General features: G+C 33.5%; 2 protein-coding genes across 5 annotated transcripts in view; both read left to right on the forward strand.

Moving 5' to 3' along the window:
* LOC132739227 (sacsin-like) overlaps positions 1 to 8,632 on the forward strand; it is an 85,511-nt gene extending 76,879 nt beyond the window's left edge. For all 4 annotated transcript variants that reach the window (XM_060726892.1, XM_060726890.1, XM_060726891.1 and 1 more), the window contains 2 exons: positions 256 to 1,899; positions 2,101 to 8,632. In XM_060726892.1, the coding sequence (XP_060582875.1) occupies positions 256 to 1,899; positions 2,101 to 8,624 (8,168 nt within the window). In that variant the 3' untranslated portion in view covers positions 8,625 to 8,632. The remainder of the gene's footprint in view (positions 1 to 255; positions 1,900 to 2,100) is intronic.
* Positions 8,633 to 11,039: 2,407 nt separating this feature from the next.
* On the forward strand, positions 11,040 to 17,645 carry LOC132739219 (sacsin-like). The gene is made up of 4 exons (XM_060726881.1): positions 11,040 to 12,495; positions 12,624 to 13,267; positions 13,982 to 14,078; positions 14,468 to 17,645. The coding sequence occupies exons 1-4, from the start codon at positions 11,040 to 11,042 to the stop codon at positions 14,656 to 14,658; spliced, it is 2,388 nt and encodes a 795-aa protein (XP_060582864.1). The 3' UTR covers positions 14,659 to 17,645.
* Positions 17,646 to 18,428: the final 783 nt, after the last annotated feature.

Below are 18,428 nucleotides of genomic sequence, written 5' to 3' on the forward strand. Positions count from 1 at the left end.
AAATTTTACAATCATTAAAATTAAAATATATCAGGTAATATATGTACAAACATTTTTGTTTTCGTTTTAATGACATTGAAAACTCCTTTATAACGTTTTTTATAACGTGTTTTCTTCACTTGTATATATATACTAAATAGAAATTAGTGTTATTTTTAAAACTTCATTACCTGTTTAAAATAAAGGTTATTTGCAGGATAGATGAATAATCTATTCTGCAGCATGAAACAACAGCTCAGTAAACTTTTCTTGCAGATTATCCTTGCATCATAAGCGGACAATGTGCCCTTTTCATAAATCCACATGCTAAAGAATTTGGGAAGATCTGTGTGATGGTGAAATTGAAAGACCTAACCAAATGGCACCGACTTAATGAAAATGACTACAGAAACAGCTTAATCAATACCTTTGGGTTTGACGACGACACTTTGACATCTGGTTTTTACAATGGTACCATGTTTTGGTTTCCGTTGCGACAGCATTTTTCATCACTTTCGGAAAACACATATCCGGAGGAAAATGTATACAACTTACTGCATGCATTTATATCAGAGTCGGATAGAAGTTTGTTGTTTCTAAAGACACTATGTAGCATCACGCTGTATGTTGACATGCAAGATTCTGATAATGGGCAACAAAATCATTCTCAACTATCCTTCAAAGAACTGAATTCAATGAACTTGGGAAAAGAAAAACCTTACTTTATCGTATCAGTAAATAATAAATCCAACGACATAGAGAAGGAAAGAGCACTTTTTCTTAAAGAGCTCCAAGATATTGAAAACGAAGTACCTGATGTTTCAAAGCAATGGGTGTTCGATATCACAGTGCAAACATTAGCAAATACTTTTGAAGAAGACAGCAAGATTGCAAAATCTCGTTGGTTAATTGTTAATTATCTGAAAGGAGGAGACATATCTGACAAGCTGGGACTACTGATGAAAGACAAAGAGCTTGGCTATCCACATATTGTTGGTGTAGCAGCATCAATAGATGAGCAAAACAACTTTACAAGCACTTCAGGTCATGTATTTTGTTACCAGCCATTACCGCAAGAAAATGTATCCATGACAGGATTACCTGTTCATATAAATGGATTTTTTTCATTAAGTCAGAACAGAAGACACGTAAGATGGCCTGATCAAGGGGACATGACTATGGGTCAAGGTGATAAGAAAATCGAGTGGAATCTTGAGCTTTTGACACAAGTATTACCAGAGGCCTATGAAATATTGTTGAAAGAACTTGCAAATTTGTGTCAGAAAGAGAGTAATCCAGATTACCTTTTGAAGGCATTGTACAATGCAGTGCCTGACCTTTGGGTTGTTAATGAACATTGGCGTACATTAGCTGAAATTGTTCTAGAACTTTGTAATGACAAATCCATTTTCTACACTAAACAGGATGGTGGAAGATGGATTCAGATCCGTGACGCAGTGTTCACAAAGTCAAGGCAATGTGCGGAACAAACTAACCTAACTGATGAATACATGGACACCGTTTTTGATCTTCTTATTTTAGACAAAGTCAATGCCGTTGTGGTCCCCGACCATGTATCGGAATCTTTCAAAAAGAAAGGTTGTAAAGTAACATATGCGAAACCAGCGTATCTTAAATCGCACATGGCATTGACACACAACAGCAATTACAAAGGTCTGAATTTAGACAAAAAACAAGATCTCTTTGAATTTGTAATGTTGGATTCTTCTACAGAGGGACTCGAAGATCTGGAACTGTTGCCTCTTGCAGACGGAACGTTCACGACATTTTCTACAGGGAAAAAAGTTATCTTGGAGACAAATGATATTGTTGAAATTTTTCCCGGTCAAGAAAGCAATTTTGTCCATGTGAATCTTAGAAAGAAAACAACAACACACCTGACGGAACTTGTTGACAAAGGTAAAGTAGTGGTTTTGTTATATTTTTGTTATCCCCCACAATCATTTAATATACATGTATTCTAAAGTAGTCATTTTAATAAGTGTAACATATACAATTTTGATGATGTCACAATGCAATGTCTCTTAGTAAATATTTATGATTGTTTAAATGTAATAAATATATTATGTGGTTAAAGAGTAAATTATCTCATGATTTCAGGAGGGTACTGTCTGGCAGCACTGAGTGACGATGCTACTGTTACTATGGTGAGCAACGTTCTCCAGAACAACTTTGGAGAAAAAGACACTATTCATGTAAAAGAATCTGAAGCTAAGAAATGGAAAAAATGGGTAAGAGACATTTGGAATTTGGTTCAAAAAAGGTTTCGGGACTCTATAAAGAAGTTTATTGATTGTCCAATTTTCCCAATTATAAGTGTGGACAACGGGGAAAATTTGTCTGACTTCTTATTGATAAAACTTAGTACGAACATTCTATATTTACCATTGCTGAACCAAATCGAGGATAGAGTATTGATAAAACGTTCATTCGACTTGTTATCAGTGTCAGTTACTGAGAACATCCCCTTTGATATTGACGTTGGTCTTATAAGTAACTTTTTATTTGACGAAACGAGTGAACGAATAACATCTCTATTCGAGCATCTATCATCCCAGCAAGTGTGCAAATTCAACAACGACACCTGTGATGAGAGTAGTGCCGCTCTGCTGAGGTTTTTGGCCGAGCGAATACACACCAATATTCGTAAAACTGGTAAGCAAACCATACGGAAACTTAGACTTTTCAGAGGATATAAAATTCAAACACAAAGCGATCTTGTTTCATTGAATGAAATAGATGACGTTTACGATGGTAAAGAATATCCAGTCCATTTTCCATCTACAATGATTACGTTGAATTCGAATGAAGAAAAGATCTTAGCGGAACGTCTAGACGCAAATGTTATATCAGAACTAGAACTGGTAAGAAAAACGATTCGCAGTATAAATGAATATACATCAAATGAGAAGGAAAAGTTTGTTTTTTGGATAATATTGAAAGGAGAACATTTCAAATATCATGATGTTCAAGAAAAATTAAAACATATAGCTTTTCTTAAATCCAGTAACGAGTCGTTCTACATGCCAAGCGATTTGTTCGATCCATCCGAAAAATTGATATGTGATCTGTTCAAGGGGGAAGCTTTGTTTCCAGAATTAGTCAAGAATGAGCATAGACTCTTTATACTTCATGCCTTAAAACATTTCGGTCTCAAAACAATAAAAGATCTTACCGTACATGATGTTAATCGTGTAAGTGATGCAGTAAATCATATGGCTGATGGAAATTTAGAACTGGACTTAACAAAATGCAAAGCATTACTACATGTTATGAATGAACACAGCCATCTTGTTCAAAACGATTATATAAACACCAGAAGATGTATATTCATCGAGGACACAATGGAAGATATTTATTCTAAAAATATTCCATTAAAAAACAGACAGAAAAATAATGCTGACACTTCACCCTTGATTTGCACGCCAATGGATATTCACTCAGCCAAACATGTTAATCTAATTGGATCAGTAATGTTTATAATTGACAGCAAACGTTTACCACATTTGTCTGATGTATTTCATTGGAATTCACAGCCGAAAGTATGCATGGTCCTAGAACACTTACAAATTATTGTAAAAGAATATCAGCCAAACCTTAAAGCGTCATATCTGCCTATTGTTACCTGTATTTATGAATGGCTTTCAAAACAGGATGAAGTCAGAAAAGACGATCTGAAAATAATGATCGAAAACCGGTTTCTTAAACCCCACAATTCATTTGTTTGGGATGGAAGCATATTCCAGCCAATCGAAACGATGTACATTGAAAAATCAAAAGGGGAAATAAACCTTATGCCATTTATGCATCCTCTTCCTGCAGAACTTCAGTCTTTAGCAGACTTTTTCTTGCAACTTGGATGTCTAAAGTCGATTGGATATGATACATATGTCGACACTTTGCAGCAAATAAAAAATTTAGAGCAACAGACAATAGATAACGAAGACGTTGCAGAGAGATTTACAGAAATGGCTATAGCAATTTTAAACAGAATAAAAAAGAACTTTCTTGATGACTTTGTCAGAAGTGATAGAAAGCTCTTTTTTCCAACAATAGGAGAAAATGGTGGCATCCATATGATGCCAACTGAGTCCTGCACTTATTGTGATGAACAATGGCTGAAAAATATGGACTTTCAATTTGATGGTGATATTTATTACATTCACCCAGACCTACCAATATCAACAGCTGATGCTCTAGGTGTTCCGTCCTTACGCCAACATATGATGAGCGACACAGAGGCATTTGCTGAATGGGGCCAAGAAGAACCTTTAACAAGACGGCTAAGAAATCTTTTAAAGGAAGGTTATGTTGATGGATTTTCTGTGGCTAAAGAGTTGTTTCAAAATGCTGATGATGCTGGGGCAAAGACACTGTGTATTTTGTTTGATGAGCGAGAAAATAACGAAGCAAAAACAGGACTCATTAATGAAAGCATGGCTGAATGTCAAGGACCAGCTATCTGGGCTTACAACGACGCACAATTTACTGAGTCTGACTTTGAAAATATAACAAAACTTAGTGGTGCTACAAAAGAAGATGATTCTACTAAAATAGGGAAATTTGGTTTAGGCTTTTGTGCCGTTTACAACATAACCGATGTACCTAGTTTTGTGTCAGGGGAAAACATGGTGATTTTTGACCCTGATATGTCACATCTTGGGAATGTTCTACCTGGACGAAGCCCAGGACTCCGTGTCAACTTTAGAAAGATGAGCAACTCAAATTGTTTTAAATGTCTCCGAAATCTATTCCTGCCATTCGAAGGTATTTTTGATTGCAGAATTCTTGACACTGCATCGCCTTTTTTCAACGGAACATTATTTCGGTTACCATTACGAAATAGAGCAAGTGATATAAGTGATGTAGTTTACACGACTACAGAGGTTAAGCAGCTATTCGAAAAGATAATGTCTATGGCAGCAAACATGCTTCTTTTCAATCAAAATGTTGTGAATTTCAAACTTCTGCACATACCGAAAACGGAACGTGATCCGAAGAAGGCAACATTATTATTTGAGGTGCGCAAGAACGCCGTCAGGTTGTGTGCAACAGATAATGCAGGATTAAATGCTTTATCTATGCTAGTCGAAGCTTCGGAACGAAAAGAATCCAAGACACTATTTTACTTTCCACTTCAAGTCATAGACAAGGTTTCCATTCAAATCAATGCCTACTTCCATTCGAAATTTAATGTACATACAGAAGATAATGGGACAAAAGAGGACTGGTTTGTAAGCTGGTCAACAGGGATAGAGGAAAACACAATCAGTATGTCGTATGAAGAAAAGGGAACATTACCACTAGGTGCTGTAGCAATACCAGTGAAATATACGAAAGAAGGAAAAGTTGATGTTTCATCACTCAATAAACTTCCGGATCGGTTTTATCAAACAGGACACCTTTTCTTCCTTTTGCCATTATCTATAGAGCATAAATTTCCGTTCCATATAAACAGTCAGTTTACAGAAACATCAGACAGGAGACAACTTAAAACAGCGGCGGAAGATAACAAAAATGTTAAGATGAAAGAGTGGAACAGATATCTACTTCAGGATTCGGTTACCCAAGCATTACTCTTTTTGCTGACACAATTACATTCACATGTTTCTCTAGGCGAATATCACTTTTCCCAACTTTGGCCAAAGCACGACACAGCAGAAGTTTTAGAATTTTTGCCGGCTGCATTCTATCAAAACGTTGTCAGGCCAGGTGTTTACGATGTGTTCGAAAAAAATGGACAATGGTTTAATATTTCGAAGTGTGTCTTTATTGAAAGACAAATCCGCTCTTTAGATATTGGTGAAATAGTCTTTGATGAACTGTCAAAGTTAACCGAGTATGTAATAGATGTTTCTGACAACATTTATGATATGCTTAAACAGGCAGATCAGGTCTTGATAGATCGACTGACTATTTCGATGGAAACATTTTTCTTAGAATATTTGTTCCCAAGTCTTCAAACGTTTTCATCTCGACAGCAAATGGAGGAGAATGTTAAACATCTCATATGCTATGCTATAGATTTACAGAATGAAAAAATAGATAACTGGTTGAAACAAAACAAATGCATACCGTCACAACCAAACGGTATTCTAAAATGTCCCAAGGACTTAATTAACACTAACTCATTTTTAGCTGAAATGTTTGTCGCGGCAGATGGCTTTTTTCCTGAAATTCCCTTCACTGAAGAACATGTTTCAATGAAATTGCAGAAACTCGGACTTATGTTTAATGTCCTGACAGATGAAATCGTTATCAACAGGGCTAATTCAATCGAAATCTTAAGCAAAAAGTGTTTAAATTGTGCTGTTAAACGTTCCGCATATTTGCAATGCTATCTTAGTAGAAATAAGGATATGCATGAAAGTATCTTCTGTGATCTTGGAAATTTGAAATTTATTCCCGTTCTAGCAAAACCAAAGGACTGGGTTTTCGAGTGGCACGCTGACATGTTTTTAAGCAGCAAAAATACAAAAAAATGCAAATTACACAAAGCAAGCCATGAAAAATGCAAAACGTCATTTTTTGATCGTCCGGCAAACATGTACTTCAGCACTTGTAAGAATATCGTCGGATGTGTTGCATTTATAATGGACGACATTTCTTATAGTATGTTGAATTCGGAGACGAAAATTTTCAAAGATATGCTTGAAAAACTTAGAATGAAAGGACGTGTGAAGACTACTATTGAACCAAAATTCGCATCAGAGAACTTGATAAGTATTTCTACTTCTTTCCAAGAGTTAGCACCTGACAAAATTACCTATGTTTCATCGATTGTACAAGACATTTACCAGTACTTTGAACAAGTTTGCAAAACGAAAGATAAACCAAACGATTTGGCTATATCACTAAGAGATGAACCTATTGTTTATGTAGCAAAGCAGTTTGTTAAAACTAGTTTTGTATCGGAGTGCTCACTTTTTGACTGTAAACCATACATTTATTGCTTGGATGATTCGCCTCTAAAAAATTGTCCTCTCTTTTGTAAATGTCTGAAAATAGCTGATTATTTTGATCCATATTTTCTTTTATTGATTATCCAAGGTATCAAAAATGAAAAGAAAGAAAATTTCCTTTCAAAACAAGACATAAGGACAATTATAGATATTCTGTACTGTTTTAAAAACAGTATAACAGTTTTCTACGGACAGTCGTTTGATGTTCAAAGTATTGTGAAAGATGAGACAGAGGCGATCTACGGACCAGATGAAAACGGAGTGTTACAAAATTGCCAAAAAATGTGTTTCAACGACTATGACGAAGTTGCGAAAAGCGATTCTATGATTTATGCTCATAAAAGTTTCCCTGCAGATTTAGCTAAATTCGTAGGAGTGAAACCAAAGTTGTATCACTGTCTTCAAGAAAATCCGGAAGACATTGAAGATTTTTGTCATGATGAACCGCTAATAACGCATTTGAAAAATCTTCTTGAAGGATATCCTGTCGATTCAGGTATACTTAAAGAACTTATTCAAAATGCTGATGATGCAAAGGCTACGGAAATACATTTTGTCAAAGACTATAAGACACACCCACAGCATAATATAATCGATCAAATGTTTCAACCTCTGCAGGGCCCTGCGCTGGTCGTTTGTAACGACAGTGCATTTTCAAATGATGACATAAAAGGAATACAAAGGCTTGGGAGAGGCAATAAATCAGATGATCCTTCCAAAACAGGTCGGTATGGCATCGGATTCAGTGCAGTTTACAATTTAACAGATGCTCCATCATTCTTGACTAAAGGCGGAAATATTGAGAATGGAGAAACACTGTGCTTTTTTGATCCATTGGCTAAGTTTGTACCAAATGTTACCAAACGAAAGCCTGGAATACGCTACAAAGATGTACAGATAATAAGAAAAAGACACGCAGATATGATGAGTGGATATCACGAAAAGACTTTAATAACCGGACAACAAGGAACAGTGTTTAGATTCCCATTAAGAACAGATGAAATGGCGAAAACGTCACGCATAAAAGATGAATCAGTAAGCATGGATATGGTATCTGATATTTTGAAAGAGCTCTCCAAAGATTTAAGCAATGTCTTAATTTTCTTAAAAAATCTAAAGACAGTGAAAATTTCGTCATATAAAGATGATCGCTTCATACTAGAGTTACAAATCAGTCTTGAAATGAGTGAAAGGGACAGTGAGAAACGTAAAGAGTACGTGCAAAAGCAACACCAAATGTGTGCAGAATTCAAAAAGTCAAAGGAAGCAATATTTAACTTTGATCAGTTCTGTACAATATATGAACTAACAATAAATGTGAGAAAGAGGCAAATACAACAAGCTTTACACTACATTGTTGTACAGATACTAGGATTTACCCAAAACTCCAAAATAGACCCAGTTATTGTAGAAAAAATTGTCACTGGCAAGTTAGGACTTCTGCCACATGGAGGGATCGCTTTACAAGCAAAAATGAGAACAGATACTTGCGATAGGCTTGTGTGGGAGACAAAAAAAAAATGTAAGGCGTTTTGTTTCTTGCCTCTACCTATTAAAACAGGTCTTCCTGTACATGTTCATGGATATTTTGCCTTAGATCACGAAACAAGGAGGTCTCTTTGGAAATCAGAGGTGGAGAAAATATGTCACAGAACTTTATAAAATAACATATTGATAGAACATGTCATATCGATGGCATATGTACATCTATTAGAATATTCAAAAAGTGTTCAATTTTGGCATATGACAGGACAAAACCAAATTTATCCAATGTCATGTGTGCTCTAACAAACTACCAATCTCTGTTTCCATTAAAAGATACAGTGTCTGATGAGTACTGGAAACTTCTAATGGAATCTGTTTACAGGAAACTTGTCAATGATAATGTTGAATTTCTTCCAGTTACAAATACAATTCAAGATGAATACTTAACTGACCAGTATGCTGTGCACTTAACATGGACTTCATTAAATGTCACTGGTTTACGATATCCTGCATACATTCGAGAAGAAGAAAAACACATGCCTAATCTGAACAATATTTTGCGAAGAGTAGGTATGCGTCTTGTGTATGTATCAAAAGACATCCAGGATGCAATGCACACTTCTGGTGTTAGTATAGAAAACCTTAGACCCTTGCATGTTATTGACTTCCTGTGTATATCAGCTGCAAATGACAAAGACTGCAATATAGAAACGGAAAGACACGTTATGCACACATCACTGCAAACTGTACAGGATGCTGCAACAATTCTGTCGTACTGTCTCAATGACGAAGAGAAACTCATTTTGAAAATTGAGAATATACCTTTTATGGTTACTGGAGATAGTATTGTAAGGACATTGCCAGCAAGCGGATACTTTTATTTAGAGCCCCGGCCAGAATTTTGTGGTTTCTTCCCAACAAAACAAAACAAATTTTTACACAGCACAATTGCAAAAGAATTAGACAAACTCTTTTGTAAAAATGAAGAAAAATTTCAATGTAAACTGAAACGCTTTAAGTTAATCCAATTTGTAGCACTTGTGAAAGAAACAAAACAAATAGAAGATGACTGTACTTCTTTCAAATCATGGAACAGACAAGATCCTACAGAAGTGTGGATTCAAACTTTTTGGGAATATTTCATTTACCAACTTGAAAACGAATCTGGGGTATACGTCGGACAGCAACTTCAGGTTATGTGGACTATACCACTAATACCAGTGACAAAGTCAGAAACAGATGCTGTATATCTTGCACCTCCATGTAAGATGAACCAAATGTTAAATATTGAAAGTTTCAAAACTAATCGAAACTTGTACAAAACATTTCAGAAAATGTTAATACCTCATATATGTGAATCTATATTCTGTAAGAATAAAAATTCTGAATTAGACAGAGCTTTCATAATATTGTCAAAGGATGTTCCAAATTATGGAAAACCAAGATAAGTATTAGAGAGTCTCCATTTAAATGTAGATGATACAACAGTTGCAAGTATTTCAGACAATGATTTAATGAATATCCTTCAGTACTTCAATAATTGCATAAATGATTGTACACGGTCATAACATTTAGCAACTTTGGAAAAAATGCCCATTTTTCTTTCTCATTTTGGAAAAAGAGTGATGTTGAAAACATACGAGAGGAAATACGTTGTGCCATTCAATTTACCAAAGGAAGGACTTAACGATATAGCAGAAAAGGCAGGGGTTATATTCCTTCGCAATACAGGACATGATAAAATTTTCAAACACTTGAATGTACCGAAATTATCGTTGGTGCAAGTTTATACACAATTCATTGTACCAAAACATGACTTGCTTCAAAGAGAATGCTTTTATGATCACTTAGAATTTCTAAGCCGAAATCTAAACCACTGGTCTATTGATCAATCTAATCGTGATGAAAAAACTTCTCTATTGTCGCTTTTGAAAAGGACTGCATTTGTAAAAACGCAGGGCGAACTTTTTGTAAAAGTTTGTGACCTATTTGATCCAGTTAATCCCATTTTTCGGAAAATGTGTAAAGTGGCCGAGTTAGCCCCAATAATATTTTCTGATATAAACAAACAGTCTAACATATTACAGCTATTTCGACAAATTGGCTTAAAATCAACAATGACAGTTGCACTGTTTGAGCGGTTCGCAAAAGAAGTGGCTTTATCACAAGTTGACACTGAGCCAATATCGGTCAAAGTATCAGAACTATCAAAACTGATAACAACAAATTTAATTTCTATGGGAAAGATTTTTTTCCAAAATGGATCTTTTGAAAACCTTGCAAAAATTAATTTTGTTACACCACATGTAGTTCCACAGGCATTATCTTCTCTCAAAGAACAGTTCAACAGTACAAAACTCATTTGTTTCAAAGGATCAGTTGTAACCAGCAAAGAAAATATTGCATGGACAGTCTTAAATATTCTTCCACAGCATGCATCACCGTTAGAAAAAGAAGTGATAGAAAAGTTACAAATATGTAAAACACCTAGTATAGCAGATCTGGTATCGCACTGCATGCTTATTGGCGACAATATTAACACAGTTATGGCAGGGATTAAATGCATTAAGTCGCTCAAGATTAAAAGCTGTTATGGACGAGATATACTATGCATTGAAAAATGCTCCTGACAACGATATAACGAATCAATATTTGACTAGACTGTCAAACATTCCGACAGTATATTTTCCTGATATGAAGCTCGTTGTTCCTGCGAAACGAGTAGTAATATCTTGCAAAGAAGAAGAGGAAATACATCCATATCTACTAAAATGTCCTGATTCGTTTTCTCAATATACAAATGTGTTTATAAGATTAGGTGCCTCAAAGGAACTGTCATGTGATTCTTTTGCCTGTGCCCTCAGGTGTTTAAAGGAAAAAACTTTGAAAGCAGGCGGACCTGAGCTAACCCCTCAAGAGTACTCTGATGCTATTAAAGCTATGCAATATTTCTTTCGATATCTAGCATTTGAAACAAAAACCATAACTATTTCAGGGGAAAGTCTTTACTTTTTATCTGAGGCCGAAACAATCGAAAATTCAAATATGCTAGTTGTGTCAAATAACATGTACTTCAAAAGTGCTTTAGATAGAAGTAACACGGAAAGGCGTATGTTTCTCATAGGTTTTGGTACGTTGTTTGAGAAAAACATGAGGATTGACAATTGTGTTGAAAACTTGCAATATTTGCCTGAGACACAGAAACCATACTTGCTCACAGAAGTGGTCGTGGAAAGGGTAGTACTTGATAATATTAAAAAGATGACAAGAAACGAAGCGTTAAAACTTGAAGAATTCATACACGGGACAGACTTTTTGTACGGATTTCTGAGATTGTATAGACATACACTGGAACTGCAAGGCATCAAATGGAACATAGAGATAGAAACTAAGTTTGCCAACCATATGAAAAAAGTAACATTTGAGCAATGCTCTGGAATAGAAACGGTGCTGTATATGAAAAACATTGAAAGTGGGAGGAAACTAGGGAAAGAAGTATTAATTGAAAATACAAACGAGAAAAGATTTGTTCACACTGAAATATCGGAAAAAGCAGTTTGTGTATATTTTGACACATCTGATTCAAATTGGAAGCAAAACGTAAAAAAAGAAATAACAGTTTACCTAAATGGGTTAACTTGTGAAAAAAGTTTTGATGCCCAAACATCTTTAAACCTCTCGGAAATAATAGGAATGTTTGATACGCCACGTGAGATAGAAATGTATCTTAGTCAGGCAAGAATAAAAGAATACACATTTGAGACAGACATTTTAGACGAAAGTTATTCTTACCCTATTCCTGGAGATATTGTTGAAGAAAGGTTCCATAGATACTTGGATAACGATTTTGGATTGATTTATGAATTTGATTTTAAATTCGTAGCATTAGAAGTAGACGATCCATCTTTTGATGCAGAGCTGGAAGAAGATGGTGAAGATGATGAGCAGCAAAACGGAAAATACACGCCAACATATATGTATGTTCATATTATCAGACAACTTGAGCCAGAAAATGAACTTCCTCTTTTTCAAGAGTATGAAATTGATTGCGGGTCCGGAACTACACAAACTGTGAAGGGATTTCAACTTTACAAATTTGTTAGAGAGAGAAAGCATAGCACTGAAAAAGGGACAGATATTGTAGTATTTTCAGGAGATACCAACACGGCTCATAAGTCGCCAAATTGCCAAAGTGCTTTCCTCAAACATTTCAAGAAGCTTGTAAGGAAGTTAGAAAAATTCTCACTGAAGCTTGGAAGAAACATGAAAACGACAGGAAGCGTATTGTTAAACGCCTGATGCTCAAATGGCATCCTGACAAGAATCCAGATAATGTTAATTTTTGTACAAAGGTATTTCAGTATATACAACAATGCTTAAATCGGCTTGATAACGGTTTAGATCTACAGGAAGAAGATGACGATTCCGATAGCCATACGACAGGGCGTAATTTTAGCTCGAACACTTCTGGAACTTATTGGTCATCCTCCGGGTCCTATGGCAATACTAGATATGATAGGTACTGGAGAAGGTACGATAGAGGAAGACGATATAATGAAAGTCGATATAGCAATACTTCTTACAATAATACTTCCAGCGGAAATAATAGTTCCCGCGGAACAAGTGGATATTACCGTAATTTTCATTCTTATTGGAGGTCGAGTCGAAGATATACGCATACATCCTACGAGCCCTATCATTGGTACAGCATGGCGCGCATTTGGCATAAGCAGGCTGAATTAGATTTAAGACAAGCTAGAGAATCGATAGAATTACAAGAACATCCACAGTATAATTGGTCATGCTACAATGCACACCAGGTATAAAATGTTCACCTTCTTAAAAATAATACATGTTAAGCACTAATACTAGTTAAACTTCGTGCTATACATTATTAAAGCCTTTTAAAGTTATTAATTAGTTTATGTTCAAATAAATTTTCAACTGGTGAGATTTATGTTTGGTTTGAATTTAAAGTAATTAATGAACCAAGTATTTGCTAAAATAATATGGTAATACAAGTTAAAACAGAAATATTATACTTCCAATGAAGTGTTTTCAGCACGCTTTGGCTGTCTCTTTTTTGTGTGGTAAATTAATAGTCTTTTTGGCAGCTGTCAATGTTACACAGGCTTCATAGGTTCAGGTCCGCTTTCAAAAATTCATTTGTCTTAGTTGTGATCGTTGTGTTCGTTTTAAGGCACACATATTCATTTTCTGTCGGAACACATGCCGCAAAAGTGTCACATTGAAAGTTTTATGATAACACATTTTTCAAGATTCATGTATAAATATGGACTTTTGCTTCAGTCGATGTAACGGTCGTAGAACGTAGCTTTTACATACCGCTGCTGTCAATAAAAGGGCTAAATCAAGCTATGCCTGCAACAATTTTAAACTTCCCGTTTAGAACTTTTGTTCTTTATGGTTTCCAATGTATATGTTTTCAAATGAAATTATTGTCATAAGTACTTCATGTGATTCATGTTGTGTGATATTTTATGTCAATGATATATATAAGTTTCTATATCTAGGCAGCAGAAAAAGCTTTGAAGGCAGCTTGGTATTCCAAAGACGCTAAAAAAATTGGGATTTCAGTTTCAGGTCATGATTTAGAGGCCTTAGCTAGAGGTAAGAACTGCGGGTTTATGCAGTTGACATATATGTATGAACGTCATCAAAGTATTATTTTACAAATTAGGGTTGAATACTACTAGTCGGTGCTATGGATATGGAATATATTGCGTTTCCCGCTAAGTTTTGTAACAAACTTCACTGCTCTTGAACGCTTTCCATTCTCCAGAATGTTAAACATGCATCAAGTTTTTTTAAGTATACATTTTTTAGCATATTGTATTGGATAACCATAATATGCATGTGAACTGTGAAACGTATTAGTTCATAAAATTTAATGTTCTTACATGAAGTGTTATTTTTAAGAAAATAATTTAACATAAAAAATATATCTTTTACAAGTTTACTCTTTATATAATTGTATTGTTAAACATTTTGTTTTGCAGACCTCGACCCATCGTTAAGGGTGGTTGCCCGAGAAATGTCTAATTTGACTGGCGATTACAGTGCTATGCGATATCCAAGAACTCACACAGCACAAGTTCCTTCTGAGATATATACCAGAACAAAAGCTACAGGCATGATAGAGTTAGCGCAAAAAATTATAACGCTTGTTCAAAATAGTTATATCAGATAGATTTAAAGTAGTCGTGTGATGATGTCATAAACAGTGCTGATAGAATTTATAATATTTTCCAACGTCATAAAAGTGATACTTGTATATAAGCTTTGTGTTATGTATATATGTTACATATGGACTTTCTGTATTTTATTTATGTGTAAAAATGAATATAGTTATCTTACGTTTGCTATCTGTAAAAAAGGCATTTGCAATTATGAATATGCCGATTTAATGTTGTAGATATTTTTATATCTAATTAGTTGTTTATGTTAAAAAATGAAAACAAAACCATATGATCAATAATATACCAATACATATACATTTGATCTATTTTGTTTGTATATAGTTTTCTACATTTGCATTAAAGTTTGCTGTATTTAGATACAATATGGCGTACGGATTGTGACAATTGTTTAAGTTAATACACATATTTTATTCTTGTTTCATTTTTGTGTAAGAAGCTATAAGCATATACACCCACTTCCGAATCCATTTCTGGAACAGCAATTAGTGTATTTAGTTTGTTTTTGCTCAAGGAAACGACTTTCCCTTGATGATTTGCGATTTTTCTGAAATAAATGAAAGATTATGTCTCATTTTATTGGATATTGTCATACTATCTATTGCATAGCAGTTCATCATTGTATATATAATATGAGATTTACCTGTGTAACATACATGTACATACTGGCTAATTGTTAACCTAGGAAAAGCTCAAACGATTGAGTAAATGTGTTTGTAAAAGGCTAAATAATTTGTATATTCATTTAATTCTGCACATATCGATTCTAACATATCCTGTAAATATATTTTTATTATCAAGACATATTAAGAATTCCCGCGTAAAGGTCAGGTGTTATTGTTGAATTATAAATTGGTTTAAATTACAAGTAAATTCACTATTTTTCTCTTCAGAAACTAACTTTGTAAAAAAACACCTTTTTTGTCATTGAGTCTATAAAAGTAGTATTTTTGTTACGTTTTGCTATTAGATGACAATACTTACAATTTTACACTTCTCATTATGATTGTTAAAATGATTGTCTTTTGTTTACATGTATATTTCTAGATAATAAGCAGTATCACTGATTGTATACTTTCCATGTAAATATGATAGGATCCATTAATACACATGGTATACCATGGGCACCTGCCTAAATCCATGTTTAGAATATGCAATATAGCTGTTGTAATTGAGCACAATGTCAAGTTAATATCAAAGCATATTCTATTTACATTGATATAATTAAGTATTGTTTTGTATAAAATATCACTATTATTCTGTGTATTATTGTTATAGATTTACAAAAGAAAATGTCATTTTATACCCAATCTAAATGTACATCTACATCAAACTTTATACTGACAAAACGATTAGGTTTGTTTGGTTATATGCTACATTTACAGTTCCTTTTTATAATTTGCATTTTTTTCCATTATACATTCTCATGATTGGCATTGATTACCACACCTTATTTTATTTTGCATTGTTTCCTATACTTAAGTTTGCAATGTTTTGGATATCTTATAATATTGCAAAATTTTGGATACCATATTTTTTTTTCAATGTTTGGAATACCTTATAATATTGCAATATTTTGGATACTATATATTTTTTCAATGTTTTGAATACCTTATAATATTGCAATATTTTGGATACCATATATTTTTTCAATGTTTTGAATACCTTATAATATAGCAATATTTTGGATACCATATATTTTTTTTCAATGTTTTGAATACCTTATAATATTGCAATATTTTGGATACCATATATTTTTTTCAATGTTTTGAATACCTTATAATATTGCAATATTTTGAATACCATATATTTTTTCAATGTTTTGCATACCTTACATTTTTGTAAAATATTTTTGCTTGTAGTATTTTCAGAAAATTTATGTTTATAGCAAAAATGTATGTATGTATGTATGTATGTATGTATGTATGTATGTATGCGTGTGTGTGTGTGCATGTGTGTGTGTGTGTGTGTGTGCGTGTATGTGTATTGGTGTTTGTGTGTGTGTATGAAATAGCATTTTTGGATGCAAGTATACAGCAAATATAAATTGTTTTATTATTGATATATGTTTACTATTGACATTATTTTGTTAACTTATGACATTTGTTTACTATTGAAAAAAATTGTGTTTACTACTAACATATGAGTACTATTGACATATGACACATGCTAACTATTGACATAATTATGCTAGTTATTACATATATAAACCATTGACATATTGCCATATATAGGCTTCCTTTTGATATATGTGAAGCATTGACACTATTATATTTACCTTTGATATTATTATGCTTACTTTTGACATTATTATGCTAAATTTTGACATAAATATGCTTACTTTTGACATATTTTGAAACTTATATTGACATAGGTTTACAATTGACGTTCTGTAATACAGTAATAATTTGAAAGAATATTGAACCAGTTTTTAATGACAATGGCTTAATGAACAATTTTAGTTTAAATTAAAATACAGTATTCATATTAATCACATTTTTATGAATAATCTTTGTGATATTAAGCCCACCCAAGTGTACATGTCAAAATCATTTTACCTAATTGTTTTCAAGTATGTAGACTAGTTCAATGTTGTATAATCAATATCCCAAATGAGAGTTCTATGAATATCCTTTGGACTGGATCATAAGTTTTTAATAGATAATAATATGGAGCAGTCTTTTTATACTTGAAGCAGTTATATATATATTATCTTCAAAATTTTTCATTATCATACAGCACAAATCTACAATGAAAAAAATGCAGAGTGTCACTTTAAAATATTATATCATACATATATATGATAATATATATACATGTATATACACATACATACATGCTTGATAAATTAATTGACTTGAGTTACCAATTAACCTTTATAAGCCATATTTTGGTATGTTCATGTCAGATGTTACATATCAAATATGATGATTGCAATTATTTGGTAAAGTTTGAATAAAGATAGATTACTTTGATGATATACAAATGAGTTGTTTTTCATACACATTGTTGATATTGTTTGGTAAAAACCACACAGACACTGAAAAGTGCCAGCTTTACTGGTAGAGGAATATCTCATGAGACCTTCCAATGACATGCATTAATTCAGGCACAATCAGGCAACTTAAAAGAACCACAGAGATTTTGTATGCTAACAGGATAGATACTAAATGTAGAGCTGGAAGTTGAAGTTTATGTTCTTGTACATCAGATGTGCATGCATGAGTGCCAGAAACTTGTCATTTTATATTATCTATGTACCATGGTGTACCATGAGTCATTCCAGTGTTTTAATGAAACAATTGAGTGCTTAAGATGATATCTAGTCAAGATATTCTGACGTGCCAAACGTAAATTCTGAGATGTGTCTTTTCGTATTGGGTCAGAATCTTGCTTCTAGAGTTGGACTAGGACTTGAAATAAAATTATTAATTTTTGAACAAAAGAATAAATTTGTAGTCATGAAAAAAATGAAATAAAAAGAATCAAAGACTGGTTGTCACCACACACCTTTACATCGAACAGCACTTGAAATAAAATTATTAATTTTTGAACAAAAATAATCAATTTGTAACAATGAAGAAAATGAAAAAAAAAAGAATCAAAGGCTGGTTGTCACTAAAAGACCTTCATATTTAAAAAAATCTCTGAAGTACCAGCAAGGAGAAAGTTTTTATATATGCAAAAGTAAAGATTTAGCAGTCTCCTACCGAACCAGCAAATATAAAATTATTATATAATGCGACCAGTAAACACTTAACAG

The sequence above is a fragment of the Ruditapes philippinarum genome, unplaced genomic scaffold (assembly GCF_026571515.1).
Source record: "Ruditapes philippinarum isolate M1 unplaced genomic scaffold, ASM2657151v2 ctg5576_1_1_1_1, whole genome shotgun sequence".
NCBI classification, from domain to species: Eukaryota; Metazoa; Mollusca; class Bivalvia; order Venerida; family Veneridae; genus Ruditapes; species Ruditapes philippinarum.

Excerpts from the sequence above, each read along its gene's own strand:
- LOC132739219 (XM_060726881.1), top strand. The coding sequence starts at position 11,040 with ATGGACGAGATATACTATGCATTGAAAAATGCTCCTGACAACGATATA. Across the intron at positions 13,268-13,981 it reads CATGCTACAATGCACACCAG|GCAGCAGAAAAAGCTTTGAA; the intron begins GTATAAAATGTT and ends TTCTATATCTAG. Across the intron at positions 14,079-14,467 it reads TTTAGAGGCCTTAGCTAGAG|ACCTCGACCCATCGTTAAGG; the intron begins GTAAGAACTGCG and ends TTTGTTTTGCAG.